The following is a 17,853-nucleotide window of genomic DNA, read 5'->3' on the forward strand; positions in this document are numbered from 1 at the left end:
GCTTCACAGGGATTGCGTCGGCATACAGTGGCGAGCGGGGAAGGAGTCGACATGAGAGTAGACGATAGATATGTGATGTTGTAAGTTGACATGAGACATTGAGAAAAAAGCCGTCGGGGAGAGGTAGAGGCGGCCGACGAAGGGAAGAGGGAGGCGATTGATGGAGGAGGGAGGAGGCACTCGTTGATCGTAGGTGAAGAAGATTGGAGTCGATCTAGGGTTTGTGTAGTGAGAGAAGAAGAGAGAGAAAGAGTGTTTTAAATGATTTTTGGGATAAAATTTTCATATACCCGATTTGCCTTTCATGATAATTTTCTAAAATCCTAATATACCATTAAAGTTGATCATATTTACATCTATGCCATTTTTGACCTAGGCCATTAAAAGTTTTGATCTAACGTTCCACTTTTAGTTTTTGGGTTCTCGGGAAACTATAGGTTCTCAAATGATCATTCCCCCCCCCCCCTCTCTCTCTCTCTCTCTCTCTATATATATATATATATATATATATATATATATATATATATATATATATATATATATATATATATATATATATATATATATATATAGGGTGTGGTTCAAATGAGAACCAAAAAAGGTTAAGAACTCTAAGAACCACTTTTTAATTTTTTTCATTAAAGGTAATTTTAATAAATCAGACATTAATATTATATTAAGCATATTTTTTCCTTAGTTTCCAAGTAGTTGCCACTTGTCGTCGGACCACCGTCGGACCGTCATCGGACTAACACAAATTTCAGTGACATTTTTCTGGTCGTATTCACAGCTTAATTGAACAAACGTTGTAGTATCATTTCTTTAAGAACACTTTTTTAACACATATCATTTCATTTTGCAGCCAAATATATAATTTTTAATAAAAAAAATAGAATTATGTCTTGACAAATTCAAATTTCTATTTTCTAAATGGTAGATTTGTATAAAAAATATATATCGTTATAAGACATATTCACAGTTTAAAATACCATATTGACAGTTTAATAAACATATTAATTCCCTAATACATAGTTTATTATTTTCATGCATACACTTATTGATATTTTAACACAAAATTTATATAAAATATACAACTTAATAGAGTCCAATTTTAGTTTAATACATAAATATCACAGCATAATACAATCCATTATTCACTAATTTACATATTTGGAAACTCAAACCCAAACTCTACCACCACCAACTAATACTATACGCAACCGCCACCCACTTGTGCTACCATAATAATCATCATTCCTTCCAAATTAGATCTGCATATAAAATCATTAATTGACAACTTAAATACTATATTCACAATTTAATAAACTAATTAATTTACTTATTCGGTGTTTAGTGCAAAATAATTATAAAAACTAATATATTCTTAAATATATATAAAACAAAAAATATTCATAAGAAAACTAATATAAAAATTTATACATAAATATTCATAGATTAACACAATGTTCATTAAAAATTCATAGCTTAATACAGTCAATTCACAATTCAGTACACAATATTCACAGCTTAATATAATAAATTCACAATTTAATGCACAAAAATTCTACATTCACAACCATATTCTCAATTTAAAAGTTATATTTATACATTGAGATATATAGACTAGTGTTTCTTTTAAAGTTTATTTACATAAATATTCACAATTTAAATTTTGCATACTTTATTCAAAATTATATAAAATCATATATGTCTATAATGGTTCTTTCATCTTATATTTTAAAAGCAAACAAAAAATTTATAAAAAAATCACAGCTTAATACCAGTCAATTCACAGTTTAATACACAAAGTTTACAACTTACTATAGTCAATTCACAGTTTAAACATAAAATCCACAACTTATTGCTGTCAATTCATAGTTTAGACCACAAAAAATCACAGCTTAATACATAAAATTTACAACTTAATACAATAAAATCATAGTTTAATACACAAAAATATGCATTCACAACCATATTATCAACTTATAACTCTTAATACAGTCAATTTACAGTTTAATACATAAAATTCACAGCTTAATACAATAAATTCATAGTTTAATATAAAAAAATCACATCTTGATATAGTCAATTTATTGTTTAAACAAGAAAATCACAACTTAATACAGTCAATTCACATTTTAAAACACAAAAATCATAGCTTAATAGATATCATAATATTTTAACACAAAATCCATACAAGTTTCACAACTTAATTCAGTCGATTCACAACTTAATATTGTTTATGCACAACTTACTACTGTCCATTCAAAGTTTAATCACAAAATTCATTATAGTTGAAATTTAAGATCCAAAAGATATCCACATCGATGTGTGAAAAAAAATAATGTATTCACAGCTTAAAACTTCAAGACCTCCACATTAAAACTTAACAAATTATGAGTAAACTAACATATTTGATATAGATTTAAAGCACACCAACGAAGATATGAAGTAAACCAACACATCAGAGAAAAATCGAGGAAGAATTTACTCAATAACAACAAAAAACTCATTTTCACAAGCTATGGAAGAACAAGAATGAGTGAAAATACTAAAAATATGTGAACAAAAGTAATAAAATGAGTGTACTTGTGATATCCTTCAAATCTAGAACAAAAAAGCACATGAAGCTTGTCAATCTCGCAAGGAAACACCAAAGACAGATATAAACCACAAAACTAAGACTTGAGACAAGAGATTGTAGTTGTTAAAACTCGGATTCAATGAGATCTAATCTGAACAGATCTGTAACACCGAGATTTTTCAAACTAAAAATTTCATTTAAACTCATATAAATTCTCATGTCACCTTCTATTAAAATCTCATTTGCTCTTTAAGTTACAAACATAACTCCATATTCAATTAAATAATACTCCAGGATCCTCAAAACATAACTCTTTCTCTGGTGTGTACAATCGAGCTGGTGCCGTCCTGTGATCCTGAGAAAAACCTGCAACACATATCACATAACACTGTAAGCACGAAGCTTAGTGAGTTCCCCAAAATACCACTCTAACACATATTAGCCACTCGAGGCTATAACTCTGTGGGCCCTCTTGCCCTAACTCTGTGGACCCTCTGGTCCTAACTCTGTGGACCCTCGGGTCCTAACTCTGTAGACCTTCCGGTCCTAACTCTATAAACTCAGAACATGCACAACATAAATCACATAGAAATATAGCAGTGCAACATATAACATACATAACATACAAGATACTCTGTCACATAACTCTGGTTACCTACTCAAGGTAAAGTATAGTGAGAAGACTCACCTCGGGTAACTCGGTAAAGCTCGAACTCTGTAAAATCTGGTCTAGCCCCCGCCTAATCATATGAAATATACACTCTAAATCAATACATCTCTCAAGGCTAGACTATTCCTCCTCTTAGTACTCTCAGAAGGGTAAAAGACCATTTTACCCCTCCCATGGCTCAAAGGCCCTAAAGTTGACCAAACCCTAAAAGTCAACAAAAGTCAACCCTCCGGGTTACGCTGCGCGTACCAAACACGTACGCTGGGCGTACCCCGCGTCCTCACAGAAACGGGGTGCGCGACCCCTTACGCTGCGCGTACTGAGATTACGCCCCGCGTAACTCTCAGTTTCAGTCCCTTAGCTCTTGAGGTCTTAATCAGTTAAGACTCTCGTCCAACTTTTAGATCTGACCGTTTCTAAGCCTCTTAATCCATAAAGTCGATAACTTTAAGCCTTTGCATGGCTGAACAAGTCACTAACACCCAAAATATACCACTTCTAGCCCTAGAAAGCTCAAAACTCTAGCATGTCCTCATATCAACGACCAAGATAGAAACTTTATGGATCTAAAACATAAATATCACTGAAAGGGGACAGATCTTGGACCATGGAGCACCTTACACTCATAAAGTCTCCACCTTTGGGATTTTTAACCCTAGAAATGGCCCATGCAACAACAAACCAAAAGAAGAGGAAAGCTTTGAACTTTATACCTCTAAAAGCAGCTCCTTCCTCTGTAGATCTCAGATCCAAACTTGCACTTCAAGCTCTAGCCTCCACAAGCTCCTCTCCTTCTTCTTCACTAACACCCCAAGGCACTTTTAGCTCCAAAATCACACATACTCACTAAGGACGATGAGAAGTTCTCTCTTAGGGTTTTACTCACTGCTAGGGAGGCTGAGAAATGAGCCTTAGCATCCAATATATAGGGCACAAGTCTGAAATTAGGGTTTGCACCTGGACACATTACGCCCAGCGTAACCCTGGGTACGCCCAGCGTACTCAGGCGAGTCCGCGTCCAAAATAAGCGCATGAGTACGCGCAACGTACTCTTGAGTACGCCCATCGTACTCATTTGCTACCAATTCTCTTACGGGCTAAACTTGACACTTTGAATAAAAAGAAGGGTTAAGCAGTTGTACCTGAATTTCGGGATGTTACAATTCTCCCCCACTAGAACCAGACTTCGCCCTCGAAGTCTCATGCTGTAAACAACTCCGGGTGCTGCTCTCGCACCTCTGACTCTAGCTCCCAAGTCAGCTCGGACCCTCTCCGATGTTGCCACTGGATCTGAACCAGAGGCACCTCCTTGTTCCTCAGAACCTTGATCTTCCGATCCGTAATCGCGACTGGCCTTTCGGCATAATTCAGGCTCGCATCCACCTGAATATCCTCCAGTGGTACCACTGCCGACTCGTCGGCTATACACTTCCTCAACTGGGATACGTGGAAGGTATCGTGAATCCGGCTCAGCTCCGCAGGTAGCTCCAATCGATATGCTACCCTGCCTACTCTTGTAATCACCCTAAACGGACCAATATACCGAGGCCCCAACTTACCCCTCTTCCTGAATCGGATCACTCCCTTCCAAGGAGATACCTTCAGGAGTACTAAATCACCAACTTGAAACTCGAGCTCCGAGCGACGCCTGTCCGCATAACTCTTCTGGCGACTCTGAGCGGTCAACAACCTCAGTCTGACCTGCTGAATATGCTCAGTCGTCTGAAGTACTATCTCTGTACTAACCATCACACGCTGCCCGACCTCACCCCAGCAAATGGGAGTCCGACACCTCCTCCCATACAACAGCTCAAAGGGTGGCATACCAATGCTCGGATGATGGCTGTTGTTATAGGAAAACTCAGCCAAGGGTAAATACGTGTCCCAACTGGAGATTGACTCAACCCCGACCACTATCATCTAATGCTCATCGTTGGACCCTTCAGTCCGGTCTATATCGTTGGACCCTCCGGTCCGGTCTATTCAACACACCACCAGGACTCAACTCAACTCAAGAGCTTAGTCCGACCCGTAGTTGGAATCGCTCGTTCCAATGACCCATTCAACTCATAGCTTGTGACCCGCAGCCCATGCGTACTTCACTTATCCAATCCCTTCGGATTGGATGTCCACACTTACTCAGAATATAATGATTCCCAATCATTGAGGAGACCCCGGTCTCACCCCTGGTCCGACCACCAGGCTCCTAAAACTCATGCGTAGGGCTTTTCAAGCCTAAAACCCTCCGGTTCTCATACTTTGATCAAGAAGGCTTCCTCATAACAACTTCTCGCTAACTAGTGCGTATTACGGCTCCCCATAACATCACCACAACCTCCCACTGACTAGTGAGTACTACGGCTCCCCGTAGCATCACAATGCCCTGTTCTGACTAGTGAGTACTACGGCTCCCCATAGCATCACAACGCCCTCTCTCTGACTGGTGAGTACTACGGCTCCCCGTAGCATCACAACACCCTCTCTCTGACTAGTGAGTACTACGGCTCCCCATAGCATCACAACAACCTCTGAGTACTACGGCTTCCCGTAGTATCACAACACTCTCTCTCTGACTGGTGAGTACTACAGCTCCCCGTAGCATCACAACAACCTCTGAGTATTACGGCTTCCCGTAGTATCACAACACTCTCTCTCTGACGGGTGAGTACTACGGCTCCCCGTAGCATCACAACACTCTCTCTCTGACTGGTGAGTACTACGGCTCCCCGTAGCATCACAACAACCTCTGAGTATTACGGCTTCCCGTAGTATCACAACACTCTCTCTCTGACGGGTGAGTACTACGGCTCCCCGTAGCATCACAACACTCTCTCTCTGACTGGTGAGTACTACGGCTCCCCGTAGCATCACAACACCCTTCCCCAGCAGCTCCTGAAGCTGCAAGGATAACTACTGCGTCTCTGGCGGCGCAAGGTGATAAGGCGCCTTGGCGATAGGCGCTGCCCCCGGAACCAACTCGATGCGGAACTCTACTTGCCTCTCGGAAGGACACCCGACAACTCCTCGGGAAAACATCCGGGAACTCACGCACTATCGGAACGTCATCCATCGAATTTGGCCTCCCAGCGGCCTCTTGTGTGTCCATCACATAGGTCACATACCCGCTGCAGCCTTGCTGCAATCTCTGTCTCGCTCTGGCGGCTGAACAAAACGCCGATCCACATTGGGTACCCTTGCCGTACTCCGTAAGTACTCCCCCACTGGGGTCTCGTATCGTCACCCACTGTCGCTCGCAGTCTATGACAGCCCCTAATCGGCTCAACCAATCCATGCCCCTCATAACTCATACGTCCACCATCGCTATCAGGACCAGATCTATCGGGAACTCAACACCGAAGATCTCGAGTATACATCCCCGAATCACCTCCGTAGCATACTTCGCTCGCTCGTCAGCTATGGAAACTCGTAGAGGTCGACTCAACGCCTCTCGTCGGCTACTGATGTGTCGACCAAACACTATTGACACAAATGATCGACTCGCTCCCGAGTCAAATATCACCTAAGCAGGTACATAACCCACAGAAAAGTACCAGTCCCAACATCGGGCGATGCACGGACCTCCTCCGCTGTCAACTGGAAGGCTCTCCCGCGAGCCTTCGGTGCCTCGACATTCGCTGGCCGAACCTCAGTAACTCTAGCAGCAGGTGCGGATTTCTCGAATAAGATACTCGGTTCTTCACCGCTTAGGGTTCGAACCATCACCAATTAGTGCACCAACACTCTATCCCACAGACTGTCTCCACTAGTAACATTTCACCTAATTCTGCAAGGTGCTACGCAACGCTTGATGATCTCTCTGACAAGGATTAAACAACTCCAAATACCAGGATCTCATATGCAACCTTCAGAACTTACCATCGTGACTGCCTCTAGTCATTCGGGATCTCACACTATACCCTCACCGGACCTCCCAACAGTCCAGCGTTATCACTAACCCTGGATCTGGAAATAATGAACCATCATACTCCTCATCCTTGACTCCTTGCCCAACGTTCCAACATGCCCCTTATCATAAGAGCAGAAACCACATTTCCACTCCTTATACCTCTCAAGAACAATAGGAGTCACTGCCCTGATATACCCCTCTTGATCACCCAACACTGCAGCTAACACCTGCCCTATTATACTCAAATATGGTGTATCCTGATCCTTGACCGTTTCAGTCTCGACTGTCAGCCTGCTCAAGCTATACCATTCCATTGCGACAGACCCGCTGCCGGATACTCTGATTGAAAAGTCACCATCAGTGTGATTCCACAGGGTTCACCCCAACTCAGAAACCGAAATCTCAATACCCCTTACGTCTCCCACAAAAACAGAAATGGCACCACTCAGGTCACGGAAAGTGACATATATACTATCTTCCGGCTCTCCAGCTCAGACCGTACCCCTCCATATCGCATCGTCCCTACTCATCTCTGAGTCTTGCGACTCCACTGGCATATCACCAACAATCCCTTGGAGCTAACTCGGTTTCCCTATCAAGGGATGCTCCACTAAAACTCGTTCTCCCTAGCCTTCTGGGCCCATACTCATTCACATCCGACCTTGGTCTAGATAATCGCTGCGGAATAACCGGCAAGGCCAGAAGCACTGACCGCCACATTTCATGGTACTCGAACCATGTCCTCTCTGCTCAACCCGCCTCAAATCATGGTACTCGAACCACGAAATCACCTCTCGATCTGCCACCAATCATGGTACTCGATCCATGACATCACCTCTTGATCTGTTACCAATCATGGTACTCGAACCATGACATCACCTCTCGATCTGTTATCAATCATGGTACTCGAACCATGACATCACCTCTCGATCTGTCGCCAATCATGGTACTCGAACCATGACATCATCTCTCAATCTGCCATCAATCATAGTACTCGAACCATGACATCACTCCTCAATCTGCTCCGATGTATGGTAATCGAACCATAACATCACTCCTCAATCTGCTCCGATGTATGGTACTCGAACCATAACATTACTCCTCAATCTGCTCCGATGTATGGTAATCGAACCATAACATCACTCCTCAATCTGCTCCGATGTATGGTACTGGAACCATAACATCACTCCTCAATCTGCACCGATGTATGGTAATCGAACCATAACATCACTCCTCAATCTGCTCCGATGTATGGTAATCGAACCATAACATCACTCCTCAATCTGCTCCGATGTATGGTACTCGAACCATAACATCACTCCTCAATCTGCTCCGATGTATGGTACTCGAACCATAACATCACTCCTCAATCTGCTCCGATGTATGGTAATCGAACCATAACATCACTCCTCAATCTGCTCCGATGTATGGTACTCGAACCATAACATCACTCCTCAATCTGCTCCGATGTATGGTAATCGAACCATAACATCACTCCTCAATCTGCTCCGATGTATGGTACTCGAACCATAACATCACTCCTCAATCTGCTACTTAGAACCTTCAGAATACTCCTTGTATCGAGTATGGGTCCTCTGATTTCGGTAGTACGGGCCCATACTACCTGCCACATCTACCCATACTTTCCACACGGACCATCCTAGAGTTCCTAAGTAGCTACTCAACCTTATCGTTCACCAATTCCGTCGCACGTGCTCGCTCCTCAGCGAAATACTCTACCCTGCCAGCGCACTCATCTGACTAAGGTTTCTCCCTAGGCTCTTCCTAGATTCCCACTCTTCTCCGCCATCAGCTGCTGAAGAACTCCTAATGATGCCAGCCATCTACCTCCTGAATATCGTCATATTCACTCAGTAGCTGGCTCCCATCATCGAGGGTCCCACAAAGCACAAAGCAAGCAGCATTCGGGCATCGACTAATACATAGAACTCACTCTAGGTGATAACTCCACTTGATCTGCTCATTCTCATAGATATCACCGAACTCTGCAACTCTACCCCTCACGGGTTCTAACTATTCTCTCGATAAGCTCCACAATAATCATCTAGGCATCTCTCCTAGATTACTCCTCTACTCGAATCCCTCTCTACTTGGGATTCCTGCTGGATACTCTTACTCAACATATACTCGAAAGCACAACTCGGATAACCACAATCCTAGGCTAAGGCATCACAAATCAGGCCACTCTAGTCCTAAAATATGAAATACCTAGCCTATCTCTAGCATACATAATATCTCATAAACATTTCATAACACAAAGTAAGGGTATTTTGGAAAATCACCGTTCGGGCTCTGGCTGATTGTACACACTGATCTTTCTCGTTTTCTCTTTGAAACTCTTATTCACTTTAGAAAAATCATTTCTTCGAAATTTTTTCTCAAATCCTCAGTTTGAGTCCAGATTTACCCGAAGGCGCATCCGAATCCCTCAAACCAAGGCTCTGATACCAACTTGTAACACCGAGATTTTTCAAACTAAAAATTTCATTTAAACTCATATAAATTCTCATGTCACCTTCTATTAAAATCTCATTTGCTCTTTAAGTTACAAACATAACTCCATATTCAATTAAATAATACTCCAGGATCCTCAAAACATAACTCTTTCTCTGGTGTGTACAATCGAGCCGGTGCCGTCCTGTGATCCTGAGAAAAACCTGCAACACATATCACATAACACTGTAAGCACGAAGCTTAGTGAGTTCCCCAAAATACCACTCTAACACATATTAGCCACTCGAGGCTATAACTCTGTGGGCCCTCTTGCCCTAACTCTGTGGACCCTCTGGTCCTAACTCTGTGGACCCTCTGGTCCTAACTCTGTGGACCCTCGGGTCCTAACTCTGTAGACCTTCCGGTCCTAACTCTATAAACTCAGAACATGCACAACATAAATCACATAGAAATATAGCAGTGCAACATATAACATACATAACATACAAGATACTCTGTCACATAACTCTGGTTACCTACTCAAGGTAAAGTATAGTGAGAAGACTCACCTCGGGTAACTCGGTAAAGCTCGAACTCTGTAAAATCTGGTCTAGCCCCCGCCTAATCATATGAAATATACACTCTAAATCAATACATCTCTCAAGGCTAGACTATTCCTCCTCTTAGTACTCTCAGAAGGGTAAAAGACCATTTTACCCCTCCCATGGCTCAAAGGCCCTAAAGTTGACCAAACCCTAAAAGTCAACAAAAGTCAACCCTCCGGGTTACGCTGCGCGTACCAAACACGTACGCTGGGCGTACCCGGCGTCCTCACAGAAACGGGGTGCGCGACCCCTTACGCTGCGCGTACTGAGATTACGCCCCGCGTAACTCTCAGTTTCAGTCCCTTAGCTCTTGAGGTCTTAATCAGTTAAGACTCTCGTCGAACTTTTAGATCTGACCGTTTCTAAGCCTCTTAATCCATAAAGTCGATAACTTTAAGCCTTTGCATGGCTGAACAAGTCACTAACACCCAAAATATACCACTTCTAGCCCTAGAAAGCTCAAAACTCTAGCATGTCCTCATATCAACGACCAAGATAGAAACTTTATGGATCTAAAACATAAATATCACTGAAAGGGGACAGATCTTGGACCATGGAGCACCTTACACTCATAAAGTCTCCACCTTTGGGACTTTTAACCCTAGAAATGGCCCATGCAACAACAAACCAAAAGAAGAGGAAAGCTTTGAACTTTATACCTCTAAAAGCAGCTCCTTCCTCTGTAGATCTCAGATCCAAACTTGCACTTCAAGCTCTAGCCTCCACAAGCTCCTCTCCTTCTTCTTCACTAACACCCCAAGGCACTTTTAGCTCCAAAATCACACATACTCACTAAGGACGATGGGAAGTTCTCTCTTAGGGTTTTACTCACTGCTAGGGAGGCTGAGAAATGAGCCTTAGCATCCAATATATAGGGCACAAGTCTGAAATTAGGGTTTGCACCTGGACACATTACGCCCAGCGTACTCAGGCGAGTCCGCGTCCAAAATAAGCGCATGAGTACGCGCAGCGTACTCTTGAGTACGCCCATCGTACTCATTTGCTACCAATTCTCTTACGGGCTAAACTTGACACTTTGAATAAAAAGAAGGGTTAAGCAGTTGTACCTGAATTTCGGGATGTTACAAGATCTAGATTAGGAACACTATCAGAAACAAGAGAAAACCATCAGACTCTCATATTTAACCAGATCTGAGCAAAAAGCGCCAAGGAAAGTCAACATATTCACGAATATATCAACATACCACCGGACACGACAAACGAAGGTGGTTGTTTGCCGGAGATCGCATAGATCTAGATCTAGGTATGAAAATAACAAACAAATTTCGCAGATCTAAGACATGAAGAAGACAAAACCAGAAGAAATTAGATCTAAAATCATAAGCACGAAGCACAAAAAATGAACTGATTTGAGATGTTCAAGTGGTAGTTTGACATCGGAGGTGCTAACGGTGGTTTAACGCCGACGATAGTAGTTGCTCTCCAGATCTAATACAATTTTTTCCATTTAGAGAGAGAAAGTGGAACTAAAGGAGGTCGGTATTGTTGGTGGTTGTTTGGCTTCTTCAGTGGTAACAGTTCATCGGATTAGTGGCGGAGGAGAAGAAGTGGCAGTAGATCTTGATCTAAAGGTGGTGGTTCCAGAGTTGAAGTTCCAGCGACATATGTAGGTGTTTTCGTAGGTAATCAGAGGCTGTGACAGAGGAAGGGAAGTAATGGTTGTGGAGTCACCGTTGGCGATGGTGGCGGCAGTGGGGCCGCCTTCGGCGGTGGTGTTCTTCAGAGGTTATTGAAGAAGATGAGAGAATTACTTTTTCTCTTGAACAACTATAAAAGTAACGCATCTATATCAGATATGATTTTAAGAATAAGTTTTTTAAAAGACCATTATAACCTTGTTGTGTTTTGTTATTTATCAAACTTTTAAAAATAAACAAAATAGCTAAAAATAGGTGGTTCTTAGGGTTCTTAAACTTTAGTGGTTCTCATTTGAACCTTTATATATATATATATATATATATATATATATATATATATATATATATATATATATATATATATATATATATATATATATATATATATATATATATATAGAGTTAGGTTATAATGTGGATTGTAACTATTGTGTGGATGTAAGGATCCTTTGTGGTCCAAGCATTTTTCCTAAATTAAATTATATTTAAAAATGGAAATTATCGGATTTCAAGGGATAATTGATTTTTTAATTTTAAAAATTATGATTGTTTTTTAGTTAATTCAAATCGAACATATTTTTTTAATCATAAACGATCTGATTTTGTTAGAACGATATTCGGGCAGAATACATATTCTAATTGAATGAACATTTTTAAAAATAACAAAAATTTGAACCGATGAGTTGAAGAATAATAACAAAAATTACATTAATTCTTATAGAATACGGGTAACAATTACTAAGAATTACATTTATTGTTAACGAATAAAACTAAAAAAACTTTCAAATCGGGAAAGAAAACATCAAAATCTAACAAAGACACTAATACATTCTAAAAGAATAATGTTGCTTAGAATCACTTTCAATTTTGTGGTCCGTTCTTCAAGCATCAACTTCTGTGAAAACAAAACTAAATTGTAGTTTAGAATCCAATAATGCATTAGCAAATGAAAAATAAAAAACTAAATTCCTTTAGAAAAATATGCGGACTTGTGAATTGCACCAAAACCAATAACCAAGAATTGTAGAACATGCATAAATCAGTGAGAAAGTATTCATATTCCATTCCAACAGAATTGGAATTCGTGATTCCATTCCAATAGAATTGGAATTCAATATTCAATTACCGTATGTATTATGTTGGAATTAACTCATAAGTTTTTCTTCACCTGATCATTATGTAGAAAAAAAATTCAAATATTTAATTACCTCACCTCACATTATTCATACTGTAGTATAGATTCTACAAAAAAATCCATTATCACATTACCAGTTATCAATTAAGCTTGCAAAAGGTAAAAACCAATAAATCATATAACGAATTACTCAAAAAAAAAAACAATAAGGCTTCAAGTATATGAAGCTAAGAATTTCAGCGAACAGTTCAAACTGAATGAACATTTTGAAAAATAACAAATAACAATCACTTACTTTTGCACTCCTAAATGATACATTTTTTCAGCATCAGTAAATTTCTTCAATTTCTCATAATAAAGAGCATAGGCCTGGTAAAATAGTGACCTCTTGTTCCCAATGTGATTCGCCTTCATGTTCTCCAGAACAGCATCAGGGTCATCAACAAAATCCAACTTCACATACACAACAATACCATAAATATTAAATATGAATGATTTTTCAATCTAAGCACAGTTGCTACAAAAAAACAGATTTCAATTTGTGACAAGGAACTGCAGGAAAAATAGATTTAGGTTTTTGTGCTTACTGGGGCGATGGGAGAAGAGGATCTGCGCCACTGTAGGTTTTGATATCACAAATCAATGAAGAAAATAGATTTTCATTGTTGGTGTTGGAGTTATTCGCCATAGTTGGACCTTCAGGTGAGGTATCTGTGTGTGGGAACGTCTGTCAGGCAGGGAGACCTAAACAACTGAATTGACAAAAAAATAAAATTCAAAAACGCAGATTTAGATTAAGGGATCGAACAACATACCGATTTTGTGGAATCGAGAACTTACTTGGGAGAAATCGATGATGGCTAAGAGAATAGGGTCGGTTGAATCGATGAAGCACACAGTCAAATTGAGTCCCGATCTTGACGATGGCGATAATTAAATCCCTTCCTCCCACAACCACCGCCTCCACCGATGTCCGGTTCTCGATTTCCTACCTTAAAGCCTAAATCCCTATGGCATCGATCCGGTGATGATTCAAAAACCAAATCACGATTTTTGCTCTTTTGTTCATTTAAACCAAATCGAACGAGAAAAAGAGTCAGAGAGAGAGAGAGAGAGAGAGAGAGAGAGAGAGAGAGAGAGAGAGAGAGAGAGAGAGAGAGAGAGAAAACGACAACAATCGTAGCTTGAAGATGTACGGTGGGTTGCAGTGCTTCAATGGTAGCTTCACAGGAGAGAGGATGTGCTAGCCGGAGGTGGTTCAGTAATTCTGGATGGAAACAGGAGGGATGCGATTTTGTGGGTGTCGATGGAAGAGGCAATAGGGTTTTAAATTAACTAATTTGCCTAAATTAAAGGATAGATGATTTAATAAATTATTTATTAAAATTAAATAATACTTGGCCCATATTAATCCCTAGATCCACACAATATTTATACATCCACATTTGAACCTACCTCTCTCTCTCTCTCTCTCTCTATATATATATATATATATATATATATATATATATATATATATATATATATATATAGAGAGAGAGAGAGAGAGAGAGAGAGAGAGAGAGTTAGGTTCAATTGTTTTTACTATGTATTGTGTGCTTGTAGGATTGATTCTGGACCAATCATTTTAGTTATTTTAAGAAAATAATTAATGCATATTAAATGCTGAAAGTTTAATTAATGCTCATTATATCTTTAATATTTAATATGCATTAATTACTTTCTTAAAATAACTAAAATGATTGGTCCAGAATCAATCTTAAATGCACACAATAGATAGTTAGAACAAAATAACCTAACCCTATATATATATATATATATATATATATATATATATATATATATATATATATATATATATATATATATATATAGTCTTACCCCTTCATCGGAAAGGTGACGAGAGCTCAGTTGCTGCTATAGAAATGGTGGGCGGACGAAAACAACCTAAAATTCCCTCAAAACGGTCAAAGTTTCACAAACATAAAGCCGGAGATGAAGCGAAAGATGATCGTATCAGTACCTTGCCAGATGGCTTGGTTCTTGAAATCCTGTCGTGTTTACCCTCCACAAAAGACGCCATTAGAACAGGTACACTTTCCAAACGATGGAAACATCTTTGGACTTCGATTGACACTCTGATTTTCAAATATTGTGATTATAATGTCCCTGGATCCAATTTCGTTTCCTTCGTGGATGAAACCCTAACTCAATGTCGCCTATCGAACCTCAAAAAATTCGAAGTGGAAATCAATTATGATATTCGATTTGCATCGCATGTCAACAACTGGATTCGTTATGCTATAAGATGTAACGTTGAACAACTTAATTTTACGTTATGGAATATAGAATATGCTGCTGAGTTTGTATTAGAGCAATTTTTTTTCATCTGTTCATGTTTTACTGATCTGAGATTAGCAGCCTGCATTTTTAATCCAACTGGGGCGATTAGTTGGAAGAATCTTAGGAGTTTGTATATTATCTATGGGAAGTTAGATGAAGATTTGATTGAAAACATATTATCTGGTAGTCCTCTACTGGAAACTTTGGTATTGGATTATTGCGAAGGTTATAGGCGGCTCAACATTACTTCAAAGAGCGTTAAGGACTTGGTGTTCTCGGGATATATCGATCGTCTTGATCCACCTAATGATGGTAGCATCGAAATCAATGCTCCTCATATTTCATCACTAACAGTCAAATGTTGTTTGTATTTGTGGAAGCCTTTGTTGCTAAATGTATCTTCTTTAGTCCAAGCTAATCTATATTATACACTTTTTGATCATTATGACACAACCCTTGAGGAAGCGGAAGAAGAGATGCTTAAAGGATTGATGCTAAACCTTTGCCGTGTTAAGGAGCTTAAGCTTAATTTTGGGGATGAATGTTCTAAGGTAAAGTGACTATTTGCTTTGACATTTTAAATCTGTTGAAAAATTGAAATCATATTGATCATATATAGCTTGAGTAGTACTCTATTTATTATCATTTGGTAAACTTTTTTCAATTATCCTGTTGTTGTCTTGTGAATCACTTGATGCTCCTAATATTTTATCATTTTGTTTTCTAATCACTTGTATTTTTCTGTTGCTAGACTCTTTCTCGTTTGAAAGATAAGGGTTTCACTACTCCATCAAATGCAAGTAGTTGATTGATCTGGAAGCGAATATAATGAGGTGTTCCTTCATGATCATGCATGGTCCTCAAGGTGAGGAGGTTAAACACTTAAACTATTAATGATACTTTGAATTCATATTTACGCATTTTAGTTGTTACTCTGATGCACTTGTTGTAGATTAGTAGCCTCGTTTTTGTTTGTAATCTTTATTCTTCCATGAGTTATGGCGTTTTCTTGATCAAAATGGGCAAATGTTTCATGGTAACGAGAGAGAATGGTGAACATTTTGAATAGCATGATTTTGCTGAAAAAGTATCTTGTTTATTAAGTTTGTTTGTTGGTGTGTACCTTTATCTGTATCGTGTGTATATCTATATGTATAGCAGGTAAATGCAACAATCCTTTTATATGATGAATTGCCATCTCAAGCTTCTATGGTTGTCCGTTTCATTTAACAGAGAAAAAACTGATTCTTTTATGGTGTTTTGTTAAAATGATTATAATTACGATTTTCTAATTGTATAGGTTTAAATTAACGGAGTATAAGTTTACTTAACTGTCCCTAGCTTTCGTAAACTGATAATTATGTGCTTTAATTGACAGTAATAATTATCAAAAATCAAAATGCAATCCATACATGTTCATATCTGAAGAAACTTCAAACCCACCTCAGCATTCTTAGTTGATAAAGTTGCTGCTTAGAAATCATTTATGGAGCATGGATGTCATTGCAAGTTATAAATTTGTTTGCCCTATTCATAATTGATGCATACATGCTTCTAACGTTTGTTGTCTTTTTCACTTGTATTGTTGTGTTTGTAGGTTCTCTCTCATTTGGAAGGAAAAGGTTTCGATTTACCATCAAATATGAAATTTCAAGGTGTTGCTTGCTTATGATTGGTCTGACAGTGTTTCAGTTGAAAGCGAAGATTTGGGATGCTTTGAATTCATGTTTAGGCATTTTAGTTATCATTGGGACATATATTCATCTCTTTTACTGGTTGTTTTTTGTAAGGTTTAGTTGGTTCCATTAAGTCATCTGATGTGGGTTGTGGATCATATCTTATTTAATTTCATAATATTCAATCTAGAGACTGTTTCATATGCTCTTTCTCTATTTAGCTAATGCATTATTAGTTGTTACTCTGATGCGTTTAGAAGCTTCGTTTTTGTTTGTAATCTTTATTCATCCATGAGTTATGCCTTTTTCTTAATAATATGGACAAATCTTTCTTAATATTAGAGGGAACAGTGAACATTTTGAATCACGCACTTGTGCTGCCCTTAGATCATATCCGTTTATAATAGCAATTCAATTTTTTGTTATATAGTCTTCTGGTTCTGGACAAGTGGTTAATTATTAAAAAAGTTATCTGACATGGAAATAAGTACAGTGGACTTTGGATATCACGCTTCTTGTTTTGGTATGTGTGTTGTTGCGCAGTGATAGATTTGATAACTATCACAAATATTCTAACGTGTATGATTATTAAGTTTGTATTTTGATGCGTATAATCTTGATTTGTATTGTGTGATTATATAGATGCATGGCAATGCAACAATATTTTTTATGTGCAGCATTGCCAACTCAGGCTTCTATGTTGTGTTGGTTTTCTTATACCTTTTTTCTTGCTTATTATAAATGTGGTGTTGGTTGAAGCTAGTATTTGTATATTGTGTTCACAGAATTTAGAGTTACACTTAGAAGGGATGTAAGAAGTG

General features: G+C 38.9%; 1 protein-coding gene across 1 annotated transcript; it reads left to right on the forward strand.

Moving 5' to 3' along the window:
• Positions 1-14,938: 14,938 nt before the first annotated feature.
• Positions 14,939-17,028, forward strand: LOC145126607 (F-box protein At5g03100-like). The gene is made up of 2 exons (XM_079061940.1): positions 14,939-15,907; positions 16,954-17,028. The coding sequence occupies exons 1-2, from the start codon at positions 14,939-14,941 to the stop codon at positions 17,026-17,028; spliced, it is 1,044 nt and encodes a 347-aa protein (XP_078918066.1).
• Positions 17,029-17,853: the final 825 nt, after the last annotated feature.

The sequence above is a fragment of the Lactuca virosa genome, chromosome 7, assembly GCF_052849685.1.
Source record: "Lactuca virosa cultivar CGN04683 chromosome 7, Lactuca_virosa_CGN04683_v6, whole genome shotgun sequence".
Lineage (NCBI taxonomy): Eukaryota > Viridiplantae > Streptophyta > Magnoliopsida > Asterales > Asteraceae > Lactuca > Lactuca virosa.

What these genes read in the sequence shown, in the direction of transcription:
- LOC145126607 (XM_079061940.1), top strand. Translation starts at nt 14,939, where the DNA reads ATGGTGGGCGGACGAAAACAACCTAAAATTCCCTCAAAACGGTCAAAG. An exon ending in TTGGGGATGAATGTTCTAAG is followed by an intron (nt 15,908 to 16,953) that starts GTAAAGTGACTA and finishes TTGTGTTTGTAG; the next exon opens with GTTCTCTCTCATTTGGAAGG.